Here is a 17,128-nt window from a genome sequence, read left to right as displayed (position 1 = left end):
ACCAAGGAGAGCCCTGGTCTACCTCTGCCTCTAGTGCTGCTGGTGCTTCTTGCCTTCCATTTCATGGTTGAAACAGAAAGACACCATTTTGGTTCCCATCGATAATGGGGTGTAATTATTTCCTCTACCATCATACTTACAAGCCCTCCACATGAACCCATTATCCTGGGTGCCCATGTCCTTCCAAGGTTGTTCTAGGGGCTCAGAGGATACTTGGTGATATTGCATAAACATGAGATGGGTTTTCTTATAATGCTCTTAAAACTCGTCTCATACAGCAGCCAGGGTGAAGGCTCTAGAGAACCTTCTGGTCCTCTTCCTAGAGATTTCTGAGGATTAATGCTAGAGAGATTGAGGGGATTAATTTAATAAATTCACAAGGGTTCTCACTGTGAGCTTTCTGTTTGTTGTATCTTTACCCTTCAGAAAACATCAGGACTCCAAAAAAGAAGAAGAGAAAAAGAAGCCACACATAAAGAAACCTCTTAATGCATTTATGTTGTATATGAAGGAAATGAGAGCAAAAGTTGTAGCAGAATGCACATTGAAAGAGAGTGCAGCCATCAACCAAATCCTCGGTCGAAGGGTAGGTAACAAGGGAGAAGCACAAGCAGGGGCTGACACTCGGTAGGATTCACACCTTCTGAATAAACTGTGTTTTCCTGATATTTTGATAATGTATATAGAACTTACTGAACCAAAAGCCTTGGTTTCATTTTCGGTTTTCACAGACACTTTTTGCCAATGGGGTCATTCATGAAGAAGAGGGAGTGTTAGTTAATATCTGTGTTATTTCAGTGTTATTTCCATGGCCCGTAGATGGAAAAATCTCAGATTTTTATTTTGTCCTAAAACAGGTGGAAAAGTAAATGGGGAGGGGAAAAGCCTTTGGGTACAGTACCAGTATCAGCACCTGTGAGAGCTGGAAGAGGAGAGGGGGTGCCAGGGGGGAAGGGAGACCTTCCCTAAACCTGTAACTGACATCTGGCTCAGGACAAGTGTTCAGTTTCTGGACCATCTCCCCTGCTCTTTGTTTTTGTTTAGTTTTCTTAATTCTCCTCTCTCATCAGGAGACAAAGGGGCTGAGTGAACATAAATGATTAGTTGTGACTCAGTTGAATTAACTGGAGTTATAATCTGGAGTTATAAATAAAATATGAGTGTCAGCATGCCAGATCATCTGGTTTTATTTCTTTTTTATAAAAATCAACTCTAGCTGTATTTATATATAAACAATACACTCCACTGCTAACACACTTAAAAAAAAAAACAACCACTTGTGCTTTTTATTTTGTCTTTTTCTCTTTTCTTCACCTCAGTGGCATGCGTTATCCAGAGAAGAACAAGCGAAATACTATGAACTAGCAAGAAAGGAGCGACAGCTTCATATGCAGCTGTACCCGGGCTGGTCCGCACGGGATAACTATGTAGGTTCCTATGTAGGTGGAAATTTTTTTAGTCGTAGAGCTTGTAGAAATGTATATGTGACCTTCTGAACTACGACCACACATTGCACACAAGCACTACTTGGAAAGCGTGCCTCAGGATCCCAATCTGGTAACAACAACGGACGCTTCCCTCTGCGATACTAAAACTATTGGGGATAGGTCCCAGCCCTCCACTTGGAAAAGGCTTCCTGGCTGGGACTAGTAAAAGGTTAGAGTTGGGGCATGACAGTAGAGCTCTGTGAAGAAACTCTTGCCTTCACTTTTACCAGCATCTGGAAATGCTGTTTGGCTTGCTGGTCATTTTAAATTTCATTTTTTCAAACAAAATTAAAATTTCCCCCAGTATGGCTCCTCTCCTTTCCACCAAAAAGATGAATAATTAGTGTCTTGTGCTTATCTGTGTGAGAGTATAGTGGAAAGTGGAAGAATGACTTATCCTAGCTTCAGAGAAGGACTGGCAAAACCAAAAGCATGACTCGTTTGAAAGTCTTACTCTCAAGTGGGGTTAAATTAATTATTCCACGCTCTACTGTTGTGTATTTCAATTATGTCTTGCTTTTTCATGGCCATGTTATCTCTCCCCCCCCTCCCCCCCTCATTTTTTAAGAAGTGTTTTGGAGTTTGTGATCAATTCATGGGGTGTTTTAAGATTGATTCACCCCTCCACCTTTCAGAAAGCCTGTTTTGTAGCTAAAAGTGATAGAATTTTCTGTTAAAAACATAAGGCCAGCATTGTGACCATTTACTAGTAGTATATAACCCCTTCTTCCATGAAGGATAAGCGATGCAGCTGGTAGTAAGTGTTTGCAATCCTAAACTCATAAATTCTTGACAGGTTTGTGGATTGATGGGAGCTCTAAACTCTCTTTAATAGGATTAAAGCAGCATCTTGATTATTTTTCTTTTAAATTTAAATAAAAATCACCTAAAACTTTCAAGGTTTCTAACTCCAGAATAAACCCTGCTCCCTACCTTCCAGGCAGACTTTCCTACAGGTTTGGGGACCAGCATTGGTCAGTTATGTATAGTGTTAAACATTTTGGTTTTGTTGAACTCTGTCTCTTCAATCATCATCATCATCACTGCCTATTTTACCATAAATATCCTGCTTTGCAGTAAATCACATAAACTGTGTGCTTAGTATATGGCAACGTTTACCTCTGTGAGAATCTGCACTTTTACGTGCATGGATGGGAAGAAGGCAGTTCAGAGTCTGCAGCAAAGCTGAGAGCAGCAGCAGCTCTCTGTGCTCTTCCACTCTTTCAGGAGTGGAGAATACACATGCTTTCTTATTTAGCAATATGTACTTAAGGACATGTTTTCAAATCCTTCTGTTCTTTCTTGATCATCTTTTTGTTCCATTGGGCTCTGCCTCACTTCCTCTTTTGTTCACCGTTGCACATGTAGCTGTGCATGCTCCTCAGAGGAGAGCTCGTTAAGCCCAATGAGGAACTGCTCCTGCTTAAACACATTTTCCCTTTCTTTTTGTCATAGTCTGACCTGAGACTGTCAGACCATAGGCTTGGGTTGGTTCTTCGTCACTGTGCAGTGTCATCTTCTTCAGCGTTCAGGAGGGACTGTAGGATCCACCGAGGTTTCAGGAACGCTCATTCTGCATAGTGACTGCCACCAACAGATGGGCGTGTACAAAGCCTTCAGTGTTTAGGACCTTTTACTTTTGTCCTCGCCGTGTGAGCACTGCGAAACCCTTTCTTCTCAAGCTAAAAAGGACAGGATGAGAAAGCCGGTGCTTTCCCAGCGGCTTGACGCTGTACCCCCAAGTGACCTTCAGGGGGAACCTTCCTGCCTGAGGTCAGCACGGTACATTTGCATCATACGATTGCATCATGCACAGGATTGATTTATTTCTCCTCTCCTGGTCCATTCAGAGCTCTCCGAGTTCCTCTCCTCCCTCAGCATTTTGTAGGGTCTTGGCCCTTCACACATCTAGCAGGGGTGTGCCTTTGGGCTGCTTGAAATGGTTAATTTGTTAGGCATCTCGCATCAGGCTGGAGGATGAGGCCCAGGTCTTCAGAAACAGGAGCAGTACATTCAAGAAACGCAGCTTTCAGCCGGCTCTTAAATAAGAGAAGAGGATTCATGGAATCCCTTGTGGCTTGTTGGTGTCACGAGGCACATTTGCTCTTCCTGAGATCTAATACAAGATGTTAAGTGGTGCTGAGTGCTGGACTCAGAAGTACGTATGGGTCTAGTCACCTCGCCTGCTGCCTGTCTAGAAAATTAGTACCAAAGAACTCTGCAGTCCTGTCAAAACCCGTGTTGGTTTGGCTGTGTAGAGGGAGCTGCCAAAATGGTTAGCAGGTATTTGTATCCACATTTACTTGCAGCATAAGAATTTGTGTAGTATCATGGTGGAAAATGTTACAGATGATCTGCTCAGGTCTTAGGAGGACAGTTTGAGGCAAAGGCAAAATCATGTCTTCTGCAGAGCACTTGGAAAACTCCTGCCATAATTCTTTTATTAACTCTCTTAATTTAGCTACATAATCAAATATCTTCTTGTGGCACAGAAACTGAACAAGCAAGTCAAGTGATTCTCCTCCTTATTTCCTTTGAAAAGGGTGTAAAAGAAGGTAGTGGGGCCTCTGTCAGTTCTTTGTTAGGAACAGTTTTCAAAGCCTGTGTTGAAAAGGAACCAGAAATTCCTGGTTCCTGTCTGACATTCCTGTATATCGGCTATTTTTAACAGATTGCTCCCTAAAGGAATTATAGTACTTTAATACCTGGCTTGAAGAGTTTGTAAAGGGCAGGTGACTCCTGACCTCTCTTTTGGCTGGCCCTCATGTGAAGAAGTTATAAGGTCTCAAATAGAAATAGCCCTTGAATTCCCAAACGTACTGCAAAAATTAAGCAAATTTGCCACAGATGCAGTCTGTTAATTATGCAAGTGGCTTCCTTGAGATTAAATAAAAATCAGGCTTATGGTCCTGAGGCAATTGTCTGGTTTTGGTTACGTTGTTGTAAAGCTGGAAAAAATTCAATGACTTTCACAGAGTTACTGTCAAAATAGATCAATATAGATGGAGCAGAGTCTGAGCCTCTTGTATCTTTATGTGATATGTGGATTTCAAGATACCACATTTTTCCCTATTATATTCTCAGAGAGCTTTAGGAGGAGTGCTTGTCTATCTTTTCTGCCTGTTATGTTAGACTGATGGCTGCTGTAGCAATTGACTCAGAGCGACAACTTTCCATATCTTCAAAAATGACCTCAGAGGTGTTGGAGATGATTTCTCAGTAGCATCCAGGTGACAGAATTACATGCATGTTGTTTAAAAGTCCTTTGAAATGGATGGTGCACACAGCTTTTTCCATCAACAGAAGGCTCTTGTGGACAGGACTGTGCTTGTCACAGCCTGGATAGCAGGGTGGCAGTTTACAACCCTGAGCAAGCAAGGGGGAACGAGTACAGAAACCCTGTGCCAGAAAGCTGGCATTTGGGGAGGAAAAATATGACAACAACAAATCAAAATCCAACATTCACGTTGGGGGAATTTCTTAATAATATGTTCCAGGGAACTTATCATAGTGTGTCACAAATGTTAGAGTAGATGTGCCAAGCTGAAGCCCATCGTAACCGTTTAGCTGGGAGCCAGGCCAACCTGCTGAGAAAGATGTCCACCATGTGGGAGAACCTTTTGGCTTCCCCACAGATATGTCTAACCCTTCAGAAGTGCTGTGTGATTCCTTCTTACAAGACATGTTTGTTCCCTCTTGACCACAAGAGACTGCTGGTCTGGTGTCTTTTCACCAACTTCTCTTACTACCACATCTTCAAAAGCCGTGATCTCTTGTGCTGTTCACAGTTGACATTGCTGGCCCAAAAGTCGTTGCTTTTAGCATCTGGGGAGCTGTGAAAATGAAATGACTCTGTCCCCTACACTGGTCTTTTTGTACTGCTCTGCAAACCCTGTAGCTCAGTGTTAGAAGAGCTTTCTTAGAAAATAGCTTTTCTCTTTTAAGCTTTGTTTATTACTTTATAACTCTTCCCTTGGAAAACAATTGTTGAGTTTCCACAGAAGTCAGGCTCCCGGTTGTCCTCTCCCACATCGCTGGAGGGAAATGGAGAGAGGGCCTTTCTCCCTCCAGTCAGAAACTGTAACAAATTGCATCATCTTGTGGGACAGTATTTGGGAAAGGGACACAGTTTAGCAAAATATTACTGGTTATTTCGTTGTGATAGATCAAAATATGGGTAAGTTCTTAGTTATATCTGGATTTTTTTCTTGTCCTGGCTTTGCTTCCTAGGTTGTCAGAGTGCTTATAAATCTGCAGGTTAGGATTTCCTCATTACTGTGGCTTCCTCATATGCTGTGACGGTCAGGTTTGGGTGCTGAGGAACTCCAGGGGCTCAATCTGACCTCAGTCATGCACTGTCCCCCCTTCAGTCTCCTTCTTCTATCCCTCCCTGCCCTGCCAAAATGTGACCATGAATGATTTTTGAAACTTCCAGATGCAAGAGCGTACAAGTGTCAAATATTTTCATCTTCATGATGATTTTATGAAAAAAGAAGCATCTTGCAAGTTGTTCTTGTTCACCCAGCTGCTTACAGCTTTGGTGGGTGTTAGTGTTGGGGGGGCTGCAGGGAGGCTGTCCAAAAAGTCACAAGGTGGGCAGGCAGAGCCATCCCCAGGGTGCAGCATCCCCTGGGGACCCCCCAGGCCTCCCTGCACCGAGGGTGAGCTGGCTCCGTGCTTTGGTGTCTTCCCCGGGAAGCTTCCCACAGCTGCCGCAGCCCCATCGCTCGGTGCCATCATGCAAGGACATGCATTTTGGGGGTTTTTAAATCCTTCTCATTTGTGTATGTTTCCTGCAGGGAAAGAAGAAGAAGAGGAAAAGGGATAAGCAGCCAGGAGAGACCAATGGTAAGTAAAAATAAGTCTAAATCTCTTGCTTAGTGGAAGTGTGGCAGCCCCGGTGTGATGCTCCTAGGTACGGGGGAGGTGGGTACGAGTCTCCTGGCCTCACAGGGAGCCGGTCCCTATACTAGACAGCCTTTTTTTTTTAATGCACTCCTAATTATTTACACGTTATTGCCCTGCTAAAACTAGTAACCAAGCCATTGCATGTAAGAGCCTCTTGTGACGTTAGCTGAATTTGTACATAGTAATTGCGAAGCCTTTAACTTCAGAGCCATAGTTGTAATGCCTATGCCATCATTTATAAAGTCGTCTGCTTATTTTGCGCATATATGTGTGCGTGTACGTACGTATGTATGTGTTTGGTATTAATTTGGGCTGTACCTGTATGTTCTGATGCATGCCTTACAGTGGTAAATCGCACCCATTTTAAATTAAGGAGGTTTGCCATTCTATATAGGAAATTAGAAATACTGCATAGGCAATCTCATAGTCAATTTTGAAGAAGCCCTGACTTAGTTTTTTTGAAGCCTTTGTATAATTTGTTCTTTTTTTTCAGAACACAGCGAATGTTTCCTAAATCCTTGCCTTTCACTTCCTCCGATTACAGGTGCTAACGTCATTTTGAGTCATTTAAAATAGTTTATAAACTGTTTTTTAATTTTTTTTTCCTGCCATTATAGATTTTAACATTAAACACTTATGACATTAAGAAAAAAATACCATCCACACGTTTTGATAGTATTTATTATCTATATATCTTTATATCTATTATATGTTTGATAGTATTTTTTAATTTTGTTTTTCGTTTTTGTAACAATTGCTATTAAAACAGTAATTCAGTAAAAATAACGCAAGAGTTGTACTAACTGTGCAAATTGAATATGCAGTATTTCTTTAAAGAGACTGATAAAGAATGGAAGCAAGTCAGTAATGAACCTCCTTAATCTAATGGCATTTTTCATGGCTCCCACTAAGTCTTCTCACATTAGCATGCATACGCATTTTTTTATTATTATTTTAGTTTTTGATTTTTTTTATTTTTTAATTTTTTTTATTTTTTCCTTTCTGCTCAATTCTATTCATTGCAATTCACTAGCTGTACTAACTCAGCACCTTGCCATGCTTTACGTTTTATTTTCTGGCTGATACTAACATACTCATTCCGCAATCTGCTTATTCTTATCCATTCTTTTATATACAAATTAATAAAACAAATAAAAATTTAATGTTATTCCAAAAGCTGCATTATCCCAGGAGATATAATTTCCTTTTTTTTTTTTTTTTCTTTTTTTTTTTTTCTCTTATTTTGTATGTGAGTTGAAGAAAAAAGCATGTTCAGGATCTAACTTCCATACTCAGCTTCTTTTCTTCCTTTTTTTTCCCCTTCTCAAAAAAAGAGAATAAAAAAAACTAGCCCAAATAAATCTTGCCTGAAACATCCTGCTAGACCAGCTACAATGACTTTCCTCTAACTGCTCTTTTAAAAGGGAAAGAAACAGTCCTTTATAAAGGGATACTGCAGCTTTAATTGCAACAGCTAATCTCAAGAGTTGAATAAAAATGTGATTATCACTTTTTTTTTTAACTTTAAATCAAAAGTCAATATTTTGCAATTAATAACGAGGACATTGATTTTTATTCCCTTTTTTATTTTTATTTTTTCCTTATTTTTATCTTTCTCTTTTTCCTCCCCTTCTCTCTCTCTCTCTCTCTCTCTCTCTCTCTCTCTCTCTCTCTCTCTCTCTCCCCCCCTCTCCCCTTTTCTTTTTTTCCTCTCTTCCTTTTCTGCTCGCTTTTCTTGAACTCATTCAGACCTGAGCGCTCCTAAGAAATGCCGAGCGCGCTTTGGCCTTGATCAACAGAATAACTGGTGCGGCCCCTGCAGGTGTGTATAGTTTTCCCAGACTCGCTATGGCTGATTTGCAGCTGGTTTATTTGGTACTTTCCCCTTTTTTTCCTGCCTTGTTGCTTTGTAGCTCTGTGTTGTGATCTAGAAGACACAAGGGAGTGGGACACTGCCATGAGTTATTGTCTCTCTGAAAGGGTTTTGCTTTTTTTTTTTTTTTTTTTTTTTTTTTTTTTTTGGTTGGTTGGTTTTTTGCCTTCTTCTTTGCTGCTGCTAGCCAAAAACCCACTGTAAAACAGCATCAGCCTTAAGCCCATCTGATCCGTGGCTCAACCACGCTTCTGCCCTCCAAGCCTCCACCCAAGGAAAGTCGCCCCCAAAGCCCTTGATAACACGGCATTGAGCGCGGCACCGACACTGGACAGATGCACGGCCGTGTCGGAGATTTTTTTTGGTTTTCTTTTGGCTCATTGTGAAAGTCCTGTTTTCATTCCTGCCCTTGGTACGAGGGGAGATTACCAAATAAAACTGAGGTGATTGAAAGCTAAACGTAGCTGTAGCTAAGATGACACAGACCGAATGAGCTCTATCCACCATTGTGTTGTATTTTTTGTGTTTACCTTATGCTAACAGATGCAAATACTCCAAAGAAGTGTCGGGCATTGTTCGGGCTTGACCGACAGAGTTTATGGTGCAAACCATGCAGGTATAATACTACCTATTAGGCCTTTGGGGAAATAAAAGCAATCTGTCCTCTTAGTGCATTTGTGTGATTTTATTTTTTTAATCTTTTTTCCCCACTCCCCACCTTTCTCTCTCCCACAGCATCAATTGCTAATAATCTTTGATCTTTGGAATTTCTTGCTAATTTAATGCCATTTTCTCTCTTTCTTTACCAATAACCTTTCCCTGGTGGTAGAACTGGGAACAAGGAAACTTGAAGTCCTTAAAGCTGGCAGTTTTTTGGCTTTTTTATTATTTTTTTCCAGATTGTCAGCAAAATGAATGCTTAGCTGGCCATCTATATTTTGTCTTTCATTTGAGTCTATGTCTGCTGCCTCCAAAAGCTTTTAAAAAAGGTTCTAGGATCTGCAGCACTAGTGTTTTTCTCATGATTAGAGATGTAAAAGCCAGTGTTTACAGCTTATATTGTACTCATTTTTTTGGTGTTATCTGCAAAATCAAATAGCTACCTGTAGGCTTCTATGCCTCAGTAAGGTTTATGTAGATATCAGGTTTTTTTAAATGATTTGCTATCTTTTTTTTGCTGATTCCAAAAATACATTTTTTCCTAAATTTTATCCTAACAAGTGAGCTGTAAACGCCTGAGCTCTAGACAAAACTAATTACAACTTCAGTAGGACAGTTTCCAGCGTTAAAAGGAGATGAAAGACATCACAGAGCCCAAATTTCGACAGCCCATGTTCTACTGGAGTTTAATTCCATGTATAACTCAGTACGTACTTCTTTCTTGGTGGAGGGATACTGAGTAGTTCTTTTCTCATTCCTTTTTCCTTATATAATCGCATTTGGTTAAATTTGTTGTTTCTTTGTTCTGATACAAGCAGTCTTTGAATTTGGAATATTATGATGGTAGGTATTTCAACCCAAACCACACTCTGTGTGTAGTGATTCCTCTCCCACATTTTCCCCTCTTACTCATGCCAGTCCCATGTGCTCCATCTCATTTAGAATGTAGATCAGACGTCCATTGTATTTTGTGTATGCACGCAGTCTTGTTTGTGCTTAGTGTCAAGGAAAACACGGATCGAGGGTGGTGGTGTATGTCAAAATACCAGATAAGGCACCTGAAGTGTGTTCAACGGATTGCATATTGTCCCATTCAAGGCATGCTAGGACCAGGTGTTGGGGTCTTAGATATCAGTACTAGGACATATGTTACACAAGCTTTGAAAGCAGAAGTTTCTTAAAGCTTAAAGGAAGAAGGGTTCAGTCCAGAAGAACTAGGTAGCCACTTCCCTGTGTCAGGAGGCTTGAGTCATGCAAGCCAAAGACTCGAATTCTGTGTTTAGTTAGGCTTTTTTCTGTGGTTAGTTCACTACACACTCTCAGCAGATATTTGCTAGTAGTCTAGAGACAGAGTATTTGAAGCATGTCAGGCTCTGTATGCCAAATACCAGAACCAGGGGCACATCATGTTTGTGTTGCTTTATCTTTCCCTAGCTGCTTAAATAAACAGCACACTTTTAAAACTACATTTTATCAGCAAGGGGACTTTTCATGTGGTCTGTACATGCTTAGGTTACATGTGAAGCGTAAAGCCTCTCAATTTACGCCAGATTTTGGTCAGAAATCTTTGCAGCACATCAGAGACTACTTCAGTGGTGTAGCTGATAGCTTTAGACTTACTGATGTAGAGTCAACTGCTTTTCTTTTAGGGGTTTGTTATTTTGTTTGGGTTTTTTTTTTTTTTTTTGTTTTGTTTTTTTTTAATGCATGGAGGCATTTTATCACTAGGCATTAGAGCATTTCTCTCCTAGTTCTGGTCCTAAACATTATAACATTGCATTTGCTAGCATGGTAGTGTTTTGTAGTGCATCTTAGGTAGGTGCTAAAGGTGTCCAGTTTGCTACCACAATAGAAACTGAGTCATCTTTGCTCACAGCAACTGAATAAAACCTTGTCATCCTCTGTGGCTTTCACTCATGGCAACTGCAGCATTACAGGTTTCCCAGTGCTGTCCTGGGGCTAGTTTCAAGGGCAGCTCAAGTGGAGTCAGATCTGTTGGTGTTTGCCAGACTGATGTAGCAGTTGTTGCTTTCAGAGCAAGGCACAGGTGAATAATCCTCACTAGTGCTTCTGAGAGCAGATGTGTAGTATTTTTGTTCCCACTTTTGGGAAACCAGAACTGAGACACAGAGAGTTCTGTGGATGTTTACTTATTCTCCTTAACAAAAGTTGTCTGGTGTTGCTCGCTTCTGGTATAATTTGGCTTGCCAGGCTTTGGGGTTTTACCATCTACGTCCCACCAAACCCTGACACGTGCATGACCACGGATAATACATGGTGGGAATGGCACAGGCTGGAGAAATGTCCCCACCTTGAGCCATCATGATTGAAGTAAATGACTTTTCACACTAAAAGTGTCCACACTATTAAAGAGTTTAATATGCAACAGAAACGGAGGAAGCAATCTGCTCCCTTAATCCTAGTCAAAGGAAAATTACTTCACGTAGCAGACCAGTGGGTTTAGTTTTAAAGAGGTTGTTAACTGTGGAGAAAGTCAGGTAGACCTGGTATAAGTCTGCTTTGCCATGGGTACTCTTCTTTTCAAGCCACAGAACTTAAATAATAGTAAAAAAATAATTTTGAATTTTTGGCATACTAGATTCAAACAGCCTCCAGTGAAATAATTAACTACACTTGTAGGCTCAGAGCAGTCCAGTTGAATGGCTTCTGGACCACCATCAATGAGACAGGCAGAGCTTGGGCCTCTGCTTGCAAAATATTTTAATTTGGGGATAGGTGGGAGCCCTGCTGTCTCCAAAGTTTGAGAACCCACCTTTCCACACAAGTATTGTCGGTGAGCTTTGTGAAGCATCACTGTTCTGCTTTGCCACTGGAGCTGTACAAACATGACCTGTGGCCCTGGTAGTGTTACACAGCTGAAGCTAGAAGTGGTGAGGCAGAGAAGAGGAGAGGGGAGAAAGAGCAGCAGAACTGTCTTTAGCCAAGAGCCAGAGGCTTCCCCCATTGTTTGTTGATGGTAGAAGATTTAACAGGTTCTGTTTTGAGCCCACCAAATTAATGTTTTTCTGTCTTTTAACGTTGCTCTAATAAAGCATGGTTTACAGCCTTCACTTGCCGTCTTCTATCTCTTTCTTTCTTTCTTTCTTTCTTTCTTTCTTTCTTTCTTTCTTTCTTTCTTTCTTTCTTTCTTTCTTTCTTTCTTTCTTTCTTTCTTTCTTTCTTTCTTTCTTTCTTTCTTTCTTTCTTTCTTTCTTTCTTTCTTTCTTTCTTTCTTTCTTTCTTTCTTTCTTTCTTTCTTTCTTTCTTTCTTTCTTTCTTTCTTTCTTTCTTTCTTTCTTTCTTTCTTTCTTTCTTTCTTTCTTTCTTTCTTTCTTTCTTTCTTTCTTTCTTTCTTTCTTTCTGTCTTTCTTTCTGTCTTTCTTTCTGTCTTTCTGTCTTTCTGTCTTTCTGTCTTTCTGTCTTTCTTTTCTGTCTTTCTTTCTTTCTGTCTTTCTTTCTTTCTTTCTGTCTTTCTGTCTGTCTTTCTGTCTGTCTTTCTGTCTTTCTTTCTGTCTTTCTTTCTTTTTAACATTTAAGTTGCATGGTTGTCTTTAGTTTTTAGCATGTATTGATCTGCAGGCTAACGTGGTTAAAACTCTTAATAGCCCTAACCCCTTATCTTGCCCTATGGAATGTGGAGCAGAACCTGAGAGCAGAGCCTGAGTCTCTGGAGGGATGTCACAGCACTGGTCCCTCACTGAAGCTGGTGGAAAGATGGGGTGCCAGGGTTGCTGTTCCCTTCCTGGCTATGGGTGATGTTATCTTTTTAACTCCAGGATCAAGCCGGTTAGATCTCCCTTGTAGTTGAGAAACATCTAGCCCTATTGCCTAGATAGCAGACCTTGGTTTAACCCAAGTCAAGCACAGTTGACATACCTAGGGGAGAACGTTGACGACCAACAGTGGAACTGGGGCACCTACATGAGTGGGGAATGTCACCCAGCAACATTCAGCAGTGTGCCACGCTCAGGCCCTTCCTCTGATGAAGTTGCTGAGCTAGGCCAAGGTATCCACTGGAAGGGGAGAGCAACCTACTCCTTCACGTTGGTGGCTTTGTGCGGCTTAGCTGAGCGTCCAGAGTTTTTGTGGCAGAGCTGCTCATAGACAGACGTTGTCACGTACTCTGGGCTGTGTGTCAGCAGTTCAACACTTCCCATGGAAAGTGTGCTTGTGAGTAGGAGGGCTGGAGAGCCATCATTATTAGGGTCAAGGTGGCCACTGAACGTCATTCTGCCAGATGCTGTGGTTGTTTGCCTCATTATTTCCATCCTGCTGGTAGAATTGTCTTGCATATACTTGGCAAGAGAGATGGTGTGAAATTGTTATCTGTTTTCATTGCTCCTTTACATTATTAAGTGGACAGAGGGAGGAGAAAAGATCTCTGTCGGGTCACTTATTCATTTGAAGATGAGCAGCTCTTGCAAGACTCATATTCCCTGGTGTGAAATAAGCTCCATGTTGCTCCTCACCTTTGTACCTGTCGTCGTGCTCTTCACCTACTGAAATTGGATCCCACTCTGGAGTTACATGGATGGCCTCTCAGAGGAAAATTCCCCAAAACGCAGACAAGCAGATTCCTAAATCGACCACTGTCCCTTAAAACAAAACGTAAAACTGAGTCGGTTTAAAGCCACAACCTGCAGGCCATACAACCAGTTATTCTTGTTATTTTGGATCATACGCTGTTTATCCTGTTCTTTTCCTGTTTTATCTTTTGTTTGCTTTGTTTGTTTGTTTTGTTTTTATTTCCCCTCTATCTTGCTCTCTCTATTATATATCCCTCCTGTCTGACTATGACATTTCTGGATTTGGTGTGGTTCTTAACAGAGGAGAAAGCAATGAGCAGTAGTTTGCAGCCATCCTTGCCTCCCACGGGCAGTGCATCGTAAGAGACGACAGGTGACACAGGTGTAGAGATAGCCCCGTTGAGTTGGACAGCGTTATGGGACATCTTGAGATACCATCAACTATCCAGAGCTTTTATTTTATAAGGATTAATTTTATTTTTTTTTTTTTTTTTTATTCCGGAGGAAAGCCAAGTTTGTAGATTAGCACAGTGGGCTCCAAAAACATCTTACCTGATTTTCTGGTTATTAAAATGACTAAGAAAAGGAGGCGGCCTGAAGAGGAGGGGGACGAAGAGGCAATTGGTGAATGCTTTCCCAATCTCTTAGCCAAGGGGAGGTTCCCGAGCGGGCTCGGTGCTGAGGACACCCCGCCAGACCCCCAGGACGGCGCGTGGGGCCAGGGTGCTGCCCGCGCAGAGCCCAGAGTAGCTAATGGATGGCTCTTTGCTTTAGATAACTGTCTCCGGCAGCGTCTCTGCCCTTTATTCACAGATAACTCTCTCCCTGTTTCTAGGAGAAAAAAAAAGTGCGTTCGCTACATACAAGGTGAAGGCAGCTGCGTCAGCCCACCCTCTTCAGATGGAAGCTTACTAGACTCTCCTCCGTCCTCCCCCGCCATGCTCGCCTCCCCCTCCAGAGACTCGAAACCACAGACTGAACAAACGCAACCCCTCTCGCTCTCATTGAAGCCCGACCCGCTGGCGCACCTGGTCATGATGCCGCCGCCATCCTCGCTCGTCCTCGCCGAGAGCGCTGCGAGCAAGCCCGGCGCCCTGCCTGCCGCCAGCTGCCCCAACGGGGCCCTGGACCACCCGCCGGCCGCCCTCCCGCCGGCCGCCGCCGCACCCCTAGCACAGCCCTCCACGTCCTCCTTGCATCCCCACAGCTCGCTGGCGGGGACACAGCCCCAGCCGCTCTCCCTCGTAACCAAGTCCTTAGAATAGCTTTAGCCTCGTTAGCCCTTTCGGTTTCCTTCGGGGGGATTGAATTCTGTTGGGATTTGGGGTTTTGGTTTTTTCCTTTTCGGTTTGGGTTTGGTTTCTTTCGTTTGTTTGTTTTGTGTTTTGGTTTTTTGTTTTTTTTTGTTTTTTGTTTTTTTTTTTTTTTCTTCTCCTCCTCGTCGTCGTCCGCTGTTCGTCGTCGTTTCTCGGTTTCGTTTTTAATTCGTGCCATGTGGCTACATTAGTTGATGTTTTATCGAGTTCATTGGTCAATATTTGACCCATTCTTATTTCAATTTCTCCTTTTTAAATATGTAGATGAGAAAAGCCTCATGATTCTGCCAAAATTTTTATCAACAGCTGTTTAAAGTCTTTGTAGCGTTTAAAAAATATATATATATACATAATTGTTATGTAGTTCCAATAGCTTAGTTTTAAAGACTGATTTTAAAAATTAAAAAAAAAAAAAAGAAGCAATTTTGAAGCAGCCCTTGCCGGAGGCATTGGTTCTTTATTATTTGTATTAAATACGAGCTTGCGAACCAATCATTTTACATCTGGTTTTTAAACCTTTAAGGGCACAACGAATGCGGTGCCGCTACTACTTCTTTTTTTTTTCTTCCTTGTGTGAAACAACCTTTATTGTGATGTTACTTGTTATTGTTTAAATGTACAGAAACAAAGGGTTAAAAAAAATGTGTTAATATACCTTGTTCCATGGTGTTGTTCTTTTTGGGGGAGGGAACGCTACTCAACAATTAAAAGTATCACAACGCTATTGGACCAGTAGTATTTATTGCTTTAGAAATTGCTTGTTGTATCTGTATGTTGTCCCTTTTAAATGTTTTTTTCTTCTTTTTTTCTTGAAACATTGTATAAAGGTTTTTTTTTTTTCCCTTAGTGTAAGCATCTTATATATAACAACTCATTTGTACAAGGTTTTTAAGTTTATATATAAATGTGTATATATATATTTTTTCTGGGATTTTTGGTTTTGATTTCTTTTTATGTTTGGTTTTTTTTTTTTTTTTTTTTTTTTTTTTTTTGCTATATGAAACACAGTTGCCACCAAATGGACATTCACAGATGCATTTTTTCAAGGATCAATAGTGTAAAGAAAAAAAAAAATTGCTTTAAAAGCCATTACACAGAAAAAGACTTGAAAATTTAGCAAGGGAATTTTTAGCAACGCTGTTTGAAAAATAGCAAGGTCCAAGTGTCTCCCGTTCAGAACTGCAGCTGAATCCCCTGCGACATTAGGACTGTAGGCTGTGTGCAAAATTTTTATGTGCCAAAATTCTCAGTGACTTTTAACTTTCTCCCGACAACTTTATTATTTTTTTTTTAATGCTGTAATTTTTTTGTTCATCATGTTTTGCTGTGATGTTACATAGGTAGATATGTATGTAGTTTTAATGTCACCTATAACAGACGTGTTTGGTAGCAGATTGTCCGGAAAGCATTTAAAATGAAGAGGTATAAACCCTTAAGGGCCAAATTCTGTATATTAGATTATTCATAAAAGGAAAATCAGACTGCCACTTTTATGTACACTTACTACATACAGGTAGGTAGCAAACTTAAAACAAAAAAAAAAAAACCTAGGCATGTTGATGTTGCAAAAAACGCTGTATAAAGCTGAAAAATTGTTCATCTGTTCATTCAGTGCCATTGTAGTTGACATGAAGCGATTGTAAAACTGTCTCAGATTTTTCTCTGGTTTATTAAGATGCTAACTATAACATTTTTTGTGAATACTTTGAATGTTTCCTAACAGTTGTGATGTTACTGTTCCGTTTTATGCTCTTATTCCGATTTTCATTTTTAATGGTTTGGAAGCCATTTTTTGTAATGAATAAATGTTCATGCTGTACAGTATCTGTAGCATGCAGTTCTGGATTAATAAAAGCAACTTAGTATGTGCAGAGAATGACTTGTCAACTCATTTATGCGTTGACTGCATTTTACTCTGGCCAAAAAGATTTGCAGCCTGAGTGGAAAACTTCCTCAAAAAAATTTTGTGAAAATCGTGTCAAATTGCAGCCAGGTCTAGTTGTGAGAAATCTTCGATTTCCTTTGAGCTCCTGTGCTACCACCTGGTAAATTTGTTCTGCACTAGCCCTCTCCCTGCTCAGCAAGGTTTCTTTATTTAAAGCAAGTGGCCTGTGATTCGGCAAAAGACAAATGGCTTGTGAACTAAAGTGATGTCATCCCTCTGTGTGAAGTGATCCTGACTGGGGGGACAGGAGACGAGGGCTGATGGTACCTATAATTTTAAAACAGTTTTGTTTGACCTGGTGATCCCACAACACAGAGCTGATGCACTATGAAGGACATGCAGTAGAGCTTAGGTAGACCTTATTAGTCAGTGTCCTTGTGCTGGCCGTGGGGTTTATCTCCTAGATAAATTTG

General features: G+C 41.0%; 1 protein-coding gene across 26 annotated transcripts in view; it reads left to right on the top strand.

Annotated features, from left to right (window-relative positions):
* TCF7L2 (transcription factor 7 like 2) overlaps positions 1 to 16,641 on the top strand; it is a 181,034-nt gene extending 164,393 nt beyond the window's left edge. For 8 of the 26 annotated variants that reach the window (XM_042787342.1, XM_042787335.1, XM_042787315.1 and 5 more), the window contains 6 exons: positions 427 to 586; positions 1,320 to 1,427; positions 6,287 to 6,335; positions 6,889 to 6,939; positions 8,145 to 8,217; positions 14,290 to 16,641. In XM_042787342.1, coding sequence (XP_042643276.1) covers positions 427 to 586; positions 1,320 to 1,427; positions 6,287 to 6,335; positions 6,889 to 6,939; positions 8,145 to 8,217; positions 14,290 to 14,719 — 871 coding nt within the window. In that variant the 3' untranslated portion in view covers positions 14,720 to 16,641. Of the gene's footprint in view, positions 1 to 426; positions 587 to 1,319; positions 1,428 to 6,286; positions 6,336 to 6,888; positions 6,940 to 8,144; positions 8,218 to 8,811; positions 8,886 to 9,743; positions 9,773 to 14,289 lie in introns of those variants that run through there. The other 18 variants (XM_042787440.1, XM_042787434.1, XM_042787427.1 and 15 more) reach the window with 12 other exon arrangements.
* Positions 16,642 to 17,128: the final 487 nt, after the last annotated feature.

This window comes from Tyto alba, unplaced genomic scaffold (genome assembly GCF_018691265.1).
Source record: "Tyto alba isolate M040663 unplaced genomic scaffold, T.alba_DEE_v4.0 Super-Scaffold_1, whole genome shotgun sequence".
Taxonomy (NCBI): Eukaryota; Metazoa; Chordata; class Aves; order Strigiformes; family Tytonidae; genus Tyto; species Tyto alba.
The sequence above is the reverse complement of the archived record's forward strand: the minus strand, read 5'-3'. Positions and strand labels throughout refer to the sequence as shown.